The sequence below is a fragment of the Carlito syrichta genome, unplaced genomic scaffold (genome assembly GCF_000164805.1).
Source record: "Carlito syrichta isolate Samal-C Ts95f unplaced genomic scaffold, Tarsius_syrichta-2.0.1 Scaffold304212, whole genome shotgun sequence".
Classification (NCBI taxonomy): Eukaryota; Metazoa; Chordata; class Mammalia; order Primates; family Tarsiidae; genus Carlito; species Carlito syrichta.
In genome coordinates this window covers 139,757-149,450 of record NW_007248308.1, presented here as the reverse complement: position 1 = coordinate 149,450, position 9,694 = coordinate 139,757, and the positions used below count along the sequence as shown (strand labels likewise).

The following is a 9,694-nucleotide window of genomic DNA, read 5'->3' as shown; positions in this document are numbered from 1 at the left end:
CCTGAATCTCTCTCTCTCTCTCTCTCTCTCTCTCACACACACACACACACACACACACACACAACGTGCATTATGCTGAGACAAAACTTGGGCATTCCTGGGAGACCAATGAATCATATTAATTTGAAGTCTTAAAGGAGCCTGCAAATCATTTTTTTTTCATTTTTTTTTAACTGGGGCAAAGATGAGATCAAGAGAGGTTATACAGGCTCACCCAGGATCACCCATCTGGTAGCTGCAAATCTGGGGCCAGAGCCTTGATTCTTGTGAAGCAAAATGGATTCAAATGACCTGGGTTCTAGCAGACTTCAGCAATAGAAAAACTCCCAGCAAGTGCCTTAACTCCTCTGACTTTCATTGTTCCCAGTACAAAATGCTGGAAGTGATTATTAACAAGGATAGTCCTGACCACTCCCTGGGGAGGTTGGAAATGAAAGAGGATGGGTCTAATTGCTGCAGTCTGGAGGGTGCCACTGACATCTGGGTTCTGGGTTCTGTAATTCAAATCTTGCAAAATAAACAACTTCCTTCCATAAATGGCAGCATCACCCTTCACCCCCCCACCCACTGGGTGACTCATTACCAGGCCAGGGCTTTCCAACTCTATCTGTGGGGGGTGCAGGGGGTGGTGGTGGTGGTAGTCTCACTTAAATATTTCTGCTTTTTGTTTGTCAAAAGACACATTTTGAAATTCTTATTTTGACATATCTGCGTTCTGTTAGGTCTTTAGTTATAAAAGTTTATGTTGAATATTAGTGGAAAATATGGTCATCTTTAGGTGGTCAAATGCATTTTTTTAAGAAAAAGAACTAATTTCCAAATGTGAAGTGCCATTAAAAAAAAGCTTAGTTGTATGATACATCCTTTTAAGTAATTTCAAGTTTTAAAAAATGCATTTCTGTAATAGCCTGTGGCAAAATTTCACTGGCAAAATTTCCAACTTAACTTTCAAATATTTTGTTATCTGGTCATTAAATCGTGCCTATTTCTATGATTTATGAACGAAATCACAAATACCACAACTAAGCAGAAGCAAAAAAGAAAAATGCACCCTATGAATTATATCACAAGTAAGTAAAAATACTGTATTCCTTTAAACAAATGTACTTATAAGAGCTTTATAACTCAAAGCAAGATATGCAAGATGGTTTAAGAAGAGGTTGCAATTTTGCAAAAAGAAGTCTGTACAGTTCCTCCAGGCAGTAGCTGTGAAGGAAATACCTGTGTCTCAGAAACTTGTTTCCGTGTGTTCGTGACGCTTTTGCATCCAGGCCCCATTATTTACAAAGTTATGCATTTTGCAAGCTCAAAGTACCTTATTCCTCATAATTAAGAACACATGCAATGACATTTCATCCTTTCATGTGAAAATTCTAAAATTCACTGTAACATAAAAGTTAAAACTTGAAAATCTGCCTACAGTTGGAAATGAAAGGATCAAAAATGTCAGACATTGCAGAATACCGGTTCCTAATAGAGCTCTTTTTATTTGTTCACTGTTCTTCAGTCATTTTGTTGGTTTGTTACAAAATGCAGTCTTGACTCGTTATTTAAACAGTACTTAAACTAAACTGTTCATGCCATGCAAAAATAACACTTTATGCACTTTTTTTTGAGGGGGGACTTCCCATGTTTTAGTTCACAGGCATTATTAACCTCATTTTTAAGAAACAAGTTTTTTTTTTATTGCTTTTGTAACTAGTCACATGCTGGTTTCACGTGTGGGACAATAACCCGTGTCTCCTGGGTTGGAATGAATTTCTGGGGCAAACAAGTGGTTTTCCATCTTGCACCCTTCTTGACTACTGTCCTTTTTTACTTCACTCACAGCATGGTAAACGTCTTGCCTACAGTTGTAATCTGTGTCCTGGGGAGAGGAAGAGCTCACACAGCCCTCTTCTCTTAGAGGGTCTCTTCCATCACTAGGTGTATCTGCAAAGCAGTTTGGGCTGGAGTCTGTCTGCTTGTCCTGCCTCACCCCGGGGAGCTCTAAGAAGTCTTCATCTTCACCAGTATCTATTTCAGTGAAGCTCCTCCTCTCTCTTGAAGAGAAAGGAAACAGTTTCTGCTTGGGGAACCTGGGGGACAGCCCTTTGGAAGGTCCCTGACAATGTGCTGAAACCTCAGCGCCCAGCAAGGGTCTGTCTCCCTGGGAGGGTGTTTCTTCTAAGAGTATGGTACTGATGTGCTGTGCGGCGGTAAGAGAAAAGTCAGCTGTCGTTACTGGCAGTGGCCTGGCTGTGCTGGGCGGGGTCTGTGGTGCACTGCCTCTGTTTTCCTTAAAGTTCACTTTGAGGGATCTGGACTTTAGTGGGTTGCTGCCTTTTAGAGAGCTCTTAGGACTGTCGGCGGCACTTTCAGACTGCAAAGGACTGTGCGGCCCACACTTGGAGGCACCAGCATCCAGGTTCATAGTTATGTCGACTGGGGCATACTGCAGGGTGCCATCCCTGACAGCAGGCCCTTTCTCTCTGGACAGTGTTAGAAATGGGGGCCCCTTGGCTCTTTGGTGTTCTTCTGTCCCTGGGAGGTCGGGTGGGAACTTCATCTGCAAGTGAGATGCAGAGGGCGGCGGCAGGGGTGATCTCTCGGTCTCTGTGAAGTCGGTGGCGCAGCTGGTGAAGCTGTCGATACTGGAGGTGCTCTTCATGTCCACGATGACCTCGGTCTGGGCCACGGCCAGCTGCTCCTGAGGGCACACCACTTCTTCCATTTCAATCTCTTCTTCATATGCCGATGGCCTCTCTGGCTTTTCCTGGCAGTCTGGGTTGGGGTGAGAATGAGGCTGTGTTTTGGTGATTTCATTGTACAGCATCTCGAGTTTCTGGGCACTCAGATGCTGTGGGCTGGAGGAAGACGTGTTGTTCAGCTGCTCGTGGGAGTCTTTCTGGCTAACCTCCTGGTACTTATTCTCGTAGGACTTGTTGGAGCTTGTTTCCGACAGAGCCTTCCTGGCCCACTTCCACCGGCTTGGGGACAGGTGATTATCATCAGCTGAGTCCTTTGTATTGGCTGACTCTCCTGCCTTCTCGACAGCCACGTCTATCAGTTCCATACTTCGAGCAAAGGCGTCTTTTAAGTTCATTGAAACAATACTTCCATTCCTCTTGGCCCTCTCAAGAGCCTCTCTCCTCTTAATTGCCTTCTCCTGGCGTTTCTGCTCCTTGTAGAACTCAGAGAAATTGTTCACAATGATTGGGATAGGAAGGGCAATAACCAGAACTCCAGCAATACAGCACAGACCTCCCACAATTTTCCCTAGTAACGTTTTAGGGTAAATGTCACCATAGCCAACAGTGGTCATGGTGATGGTGGCCCACCAAAATGATGCAGGGATACTGGTGAACTTGGTAGCATCCTCATCCTTCTCAGCAAAAAATACCAGGCTGGAAAATATCATTATCCCCATGGCCAAAAACAGTATCAACAAGCCCAATTCGTTGTAACTCCGCCTCAGGGTGAAGCCCAGAGACTGTAGACCTGTGGAATGCCTGGCGAGTTTGAGAATCCGGAGGATGCGCATGATTCGAAAGATCTGGACCACACGCCTCACGTTTTGGAACTGCAGCACACTCTTGTTGGACTCCGTGAGAAAAATGGTGACATAGTATGGCAAGATGGCCAGCAAATCAATGACGTTTAATGGGCCTTTAAAGAACTTCCATTTATTTGGTGACGACAGAAAGCGCAAAAGGTACTCCATGGTAAACCAAGCAATGCACACAGCCTCCACATGCGCTAATTGGCGGTTGTCGTTGGGTTGTCCAAATTCGTCTGTTTCCTGCAGCTCCGGCAGTGTGTTGAGAGACAGAGCAATGGTGGAAAGTACAATGAACAGGATAGACACGATGGCCAAGATCTGAAAAAGAGAAGAAAGTGCAAGTCAGCAAATCCTCTCAGTTGCTTAGGCAGGTAGGAGGTATATGATCGGTGATTCTTAAATGATATGGAATACTTCAAGTTATTCCAAGAAAGTTATAAGAAGGTAATTTTACAACCTAAGCAATTTGGACTCCCCCATCCCAGCCCATTGCCCATTGCTGTTGGTTACAATTGTATGGGTGACCACCATTTGGATGAGGGCCCCATATGCCTGGAAGAGATTTTGTGGGGGGTAATTATCTCTTGTCTTAGTTGTCTATAATTTTTCTCTCTTAATCACCTGGTTTGTATTTCCTTAAGTGAATTGTACAACACGCTACATAAACTAGACAGAATTCATGATCTCTAGACATTTCATTCTACAATTAAACATGCAAATGCAGAACCTACACATGGAGAGAGAATATGGCACTCAGGACAATAACGCTTCTCCTGAGAACAAATACTATTTATGTGGTAAGGCTGACAGCAGAACCAAGTCAGGATAATCTTTGTTCTAAGATGTGTGGACTTCTGGCCAGCATCATATGGAAGAGGAAGACTATGGACTAACTCATTCAGTCCAAGAAGGTTTTGTAAAAAAGAGCTTGAAGAACGTCCATGATGATCTCAGTGCAGAGCAGACATTCTTAGGCAGAGGAAATAGAGCATGATGTGGAGGAAATGTGGAAGAGCTCGGAAAGAAGCAAGAAGAGGGGATTCAGTGACTGCGTTTTGGAGTCAAACAGACTGGGTTCTGACCCTTGCTTTATTGCTTACTGTGTGACCTTGGGCAAGTTATTTAACCTCTCTGAGTCTCAATGTACAAATCTGTCAAATAAAAGCAACAATCATAGCTATTTCATACTTGCTATAAAGATTACATGGCAGCCGGGCTCAGTGGCTCAGCCTGTAATCAGCGCTTTGGGAGGCTGAGGTGTGTGGATTGCCTGAGCCCGCGGGTTCGAGACCCACCTGGGCAACTTAGCGAGACCTCATCTCTACAATAAATCAAAAAATTAGCCGGGCGTGGTAGCGTGCGCCTGTAGTTCCAGCTACTTGGAGGCTGAGTCTGAAGGATCGCTGGAGTCCAGCAGGTCGAGGCCGTGATGGCTGGGAGTGGCCACTGCACTCCAGTCTGGGTGACAGAGTGAGGCTACAACTCAAAAAAAAAGATTACATGGCACACAGACTGCTAAATTCATGAAATGACCCAGAATTTTGTGCAAAGGACAAAGGCCAAGAAGAGGTATGCAGGATATCTGTAAAACCACAAAAAATAGCCCAAGGAAGGATTTTCTCACCAAAACTCAGTGTTCTAGATTTATGGGGTAAAACGGGGAGATTAAGATTTGAAAGTAATGCAAGGAAGCACTTCTTTGTTGAGTCAAGACTGTGCATTTGGAACACCCAATGTTTTTGTCTTTTTTTTTTCATTTGAAAAATGTGGGGTACAATTCAGGGTTAGGTATACAAACGTTGATTATGCAGGTAACCTTGTGGATGAGGTGTGTCCCTCCCTCCCCTAGCAGTTTCCCTCAACTGCCAATCTCACCTCTCCTCCCCTGACAGTTTCCCACTACTGCCAATCCCTTTCTTATAGTATTATAATTGTTTCAAGGTCCGCTTATGAGTGAGGACATATGGTACTCTGTTCTTTGTTTCTGTGATAGATCACTGAGTATGACCGACTCTAAATCCATCCCAGTTGCTGCAAAATCCATATGTTTGTCCTTCTTTATGGCTGCGTAATATTCCATTGTGTCTATGTACCACATTTTTTTATCCAGTCCAGCTTCGATGGGCAGGATGGTTGGTTCCATGTTTTTGCTATGGGACACACAGTTCTTGATGAAGCAGGAAATCTCTCTTAGCTATCTTAGGTCTGACTTGGTGATCATTTGACTTTGGGGAGTATCACCCGTGTTAGTTATTATAGATGACTCTGAGAAAAATATTCTCTCGGTGACTGTTTCATTTAAAGACTGAGCATCTAGTCAACATTTTTTTTTTCCCTTCATAGTTTTTTGCTTTTGTAATTAAAAAAAAATTTTTTTTAAAGATGTGAGGTGCAATTCAGGGTTAGGTATATAAGTGGTTATCATGCAGGTAAAGTTTAGGCTTCCCATTGGTCCCAGGTTCACCTGGGTTGAAATTGGGTACCCTTATTGAGGCTATGTGTCCCCCCCTCCCTGGGCAGTGTCTTGCTACTGTTAATCCCTTTCTTATAATATTATGATAAATGTTCAACGTCTGCTTATGAGTGAGAACATGTAGTACTCAGTTCTTTGTTTCACTCGTCTTAGTTATTATATGTGGCTCTGAGAAAAATTTTCTGAGAGTGACCGTTTAACTTAGAGATTGAGCATCTAGTCAACATTTCAAAGGACAGTGATGAAGCATCATGGGATCACACAGCACAGCACACATTAGACTATAAAAACAATGAGCTCAGATCAGGATTTTGACTTCTTTTTCCCTGCATTTCCCTCTCTTTATCCCTCCAAGTTTCCCTACTTCTGGGTTATTCCCTTTTCACTTCCTCCTTTCTCCTTGTATGCCTCCTTCATTTCATTGTTTTTTCTTCCTCTTCTTCCAGTTTCCACCTTTCCTTCTTACATTGCTATAAAGTGAAACCACAGTATAACGTCTTTCAGAATGTGTTGCAGAGAATAAATAAGGATTTATAGATCTTTAACTTAAAGAACAGTGTTTTATTATTCGTGTTTTGTATTATTTTTTCTTAGAACTGGGTTAAGTACCTTTTACTTGAGTATACTTCAGAATTTTCTTTAAAAATGTGGATCAATGAATCACAATATAAAAATGGTTCTCTTCATCTCCTCTAAGAGACTGTGAAGGCTAAAGTTAGAAGCTCCCCCAAGAAGGTTTATATCAATCCATGGAAAATAGATTCAGATGATTTATAAAAGGCAAGTTGCTCACCTTGAATCTCTACCTTCAGAGGCTAATGGCAGGGTAACAACTACATTATTCCAATTGAAGAAGCATCGGTCAGATTCTACTCATTCTTATGCTCTTACCATAAGGGACAAAGTCCTGCTGTATATTTTTTAGGAGGTCACATTGTTGCTAATACATGTTTGAGTATTTTAAGTGTTGGGATTCTTGCTTCTTGTACTGATAATCCACACTCTAGATTTTCCACATCTGATCGGTTCATCCGTTCATTTTGAATGCATTTAACTGATGTTTATCTCTTCAAAGAAAAAAGGAGGAAAGTAGAAATGCAAATAAATCCAATCTATCATCTTCCAGCTTTTTGGACAAAGAATAAAGTGCAAGGTCCAAGGTGGGCCCTTAGTTTTTCTTTGACTATACAATCAGGGCTAGACTGCAGATCATTTTACTTCTGCGGCTAATTCTGGGAAACAACAAAGCATGGCACAGTATGAACGCGGTCTATTGACTAGTTGATCACAACTCAACAAACATGGTTGCTTTTAACACTTGGAAAATGAGCATATGTAAAATATGACTTGGAGCCCATTCATTTTTATGTTCTGCATTTTTAAAACTTTTTAATTTTAAAGGTGTAGGGTACAATTCAGGATTAGGTGGATAAGTGGTCATTGTACAGGTAAAGTTTGGGCCTCCCTTTGGTCCCCATAGAGCACATTCTTAAACAAAAATAGTTACTAAAGAAAAAACTCAATCACTCGAGCCCTTGGCAACCGCTCCTGTTAAAGAGACCATAGGTATTGCAGTGCTTTCTTTTCTGCCTCACGTTCAAATTTAATTTGTTAAAACCCATTTGCTCTTAATTTAGAGGATTGACTTATTTTGAATATCTTGTGAAGCTTGGCATTTTCCCAGAAAGACGGCCATTTAGACAAAATAGTTAATATATACCAAAAGTGAAGTGTGGTACGATATGCCAAATGTAAGTTTACTGTCATATTGTATAGTTAGGTTTTTCTTTTTTTTTGAGTTGGAGTCTCACTCTGTTGCCCAGACTGGAGTGCAGTGGTCGCTCCTGGCTACCGCAGCCTCGACCTGCTGGGCTCTGGTGATCCTTCCGCCTCAACCTTCCAAGTAGCTGGAACTACAGGCACGCGCTACCACGCCCAGCTGATTTTTGATTTATTGTAGAGATGAGGTCTCGCCAAGTTGCCTAGGTGAGTCTCAAACCCGCGGGCTCAGGCAATCCATTCGCCTCAGCCTCCCCAAGCGAGGGATTACAGGCGGAGCCACCGAGCCCGGCTAGTTAGGTTTTTAAAAATACAATAAATATAATAAATGTGAAATTTTGGTTTAAACTTCAGGATGCACTTCCAAATATGACTATTTAGTTCAATACAGCCATCTGACTGGGTACAGTGGCTCAGGTCTATAATTTCAGCAGTTTGGAAGGCTGAGGTGAGAGGATTGTTTGAGCCTGGAATTCAAGTCCAGCCTGGGCAAATAGCAAGACCTTGTCTCTACAGAAAATAAAAAAATTAGCCAGGCACACGATCACCTGAGCCCAGGAGGTTGAGGCTGTGATGAGCTGTGATTTTACCGCATTCTATCCTGGGTGACAGAACAAGACTCCAACTCAAATGAAAACAAAAATGAAAACAACCAAAACGTATTTTGATACAGCAAACTCATGGCATTTAGGTATTGCTTCATATCATAACCATGCACAAGTTAGAACCTCACTGACTCAGGTTCTTAGTCCCTGTCACCTCCATCAACCTGCTTCCAGAATTGTGGGGAGGAAGTGTTTCTCCCAGCTCTAGCAAACAGACCTATGTGTGTACATGGCAAAGGGATAGAGATTCCAAGCAATCATCTGCGTGATGTTGACCAAACTCTCTTGGGGATTTGGATTAGGTCATCTCCAAGGTTCCTTTCACTCCTAACATTTGGTGATTCTCTGTCTGAGCTAAACATTTTGCTAATTCCTGTCATGTCTGTAAATCAAAATGAGAAGTCACAATTGATCCTGTTATTTTGGTTGAATGGCTAAATAGAATTTTGTTGCATGACAAATAAAAAATTCAAAAGGGAAGACTTTGAAAAATATTGCACTGTATATATTCTAAGCATTTAGTTACTGGGAATAGGCATTCTTTCTGGATACAACTCCTCCCCTCCCCTTTGAATCACTTGAATGATTCCTTTAATTCTTCCCCTAGACACGGACATTCACAGGATCACATGGAGTTGAAAACAGGGCTCCCAACATTCACATTCATAGGTACCAAATGCTTGTTACATTTATTTCTGTTTGTGGGAGGAAGTAAGGCCACTGGAGACCTGCCTCAATTGAACCAGCATGTTGATTTTAATCCTTTTAAGATAATGGATGTTTTGCGGTGGAAAAAAAAATACAAGGCAAGGGATTCAAACTTAGGACTCTACTTCTGGCGACTGCATGGTCATCTGCAAAACAAAATGCCTCATATTTGCCTCACCTTCCTCAGAAGTTGTTAAGGATCAAACTGGATCATGCACATGAAAGCATCCTGTAAAATGTGATAAGTGTAAGAAATGCTGGAGATGTGTTTGGAAAAAGCCTCTGTCCAGCATTGAGAAGAATAAAAAACAATTACACTGTGTACTTCCCATTGAAATACAATTCCTATGAGGGAGAACCCTCAAAAACTAGGGATTATTTTTTGCAGGACAGGCGCCTTGTAGTACAGGCTTCCCTTGCTAGGTAAGTGTTCTAGGAACCCATCTGCATCAGTGTAACAGGCAGAGTTGTTGTGAGAGGCTGCATTTGGCTTCAGTGAAAAGTTTTGGGGGATTCTTTCAATGCATTTGTCCATTTCATGATGGATGATTTACGAGCACAACTGCCCATACTGCACTGAGTGTTCAG

The 9,694-nt window shown here is 42.2% G+C and overlaps 1 protein-coding gene across 1 annotated transcript; it reads right to left on the bottom strand.

Moving 5' to 3' along the window:
* Nucleotides 1–1,463: 1,463 nt before the first annotated feature.
* On the bottom strand, nucleotides 1,464–7,045 carry KCNB2 (potassium voltage-gated channel subfamily B member 2). The gene is made up of 2 exons (XM_008059503.1): nucleotides 6,962–7,045; nucleotides 1,464–3,859 (listed from the first exon to the last, which is right to left on the bottom strand). Exons 1-2 carry the CDS (start codon nucleotides 7,043–7,045, stop codon nucleotides 1,703–1,705), a joined length of 2,241 nt encoding a protein of 746 aa, XP_008057694.1. The 3' UTR covers nucleotides 1,464–1,702.
* Between the last annotated feature and the right edge of the window lie 2,649 nt (nucleotides 7,046–9,694).

What these genes read in the sequence shown, in the direction of transcription:
- KCNB2 (XM_008059503.1), bottom strand. Translation starts at nt 7,045, where the DNA reads ATGAACCGATCAGATGTGGAAAATCTAGAGTGTGGATTATCAGTACAA. An exon ending in CACTTAAAATACTCAAACAT is followed by an intron (nt 3,860 to 6,961) that starts GTATTAGCAACA and finishes TCTCTTTTTCAG; the next exon opens with ATCTTGGCCATCGTGTCTAT.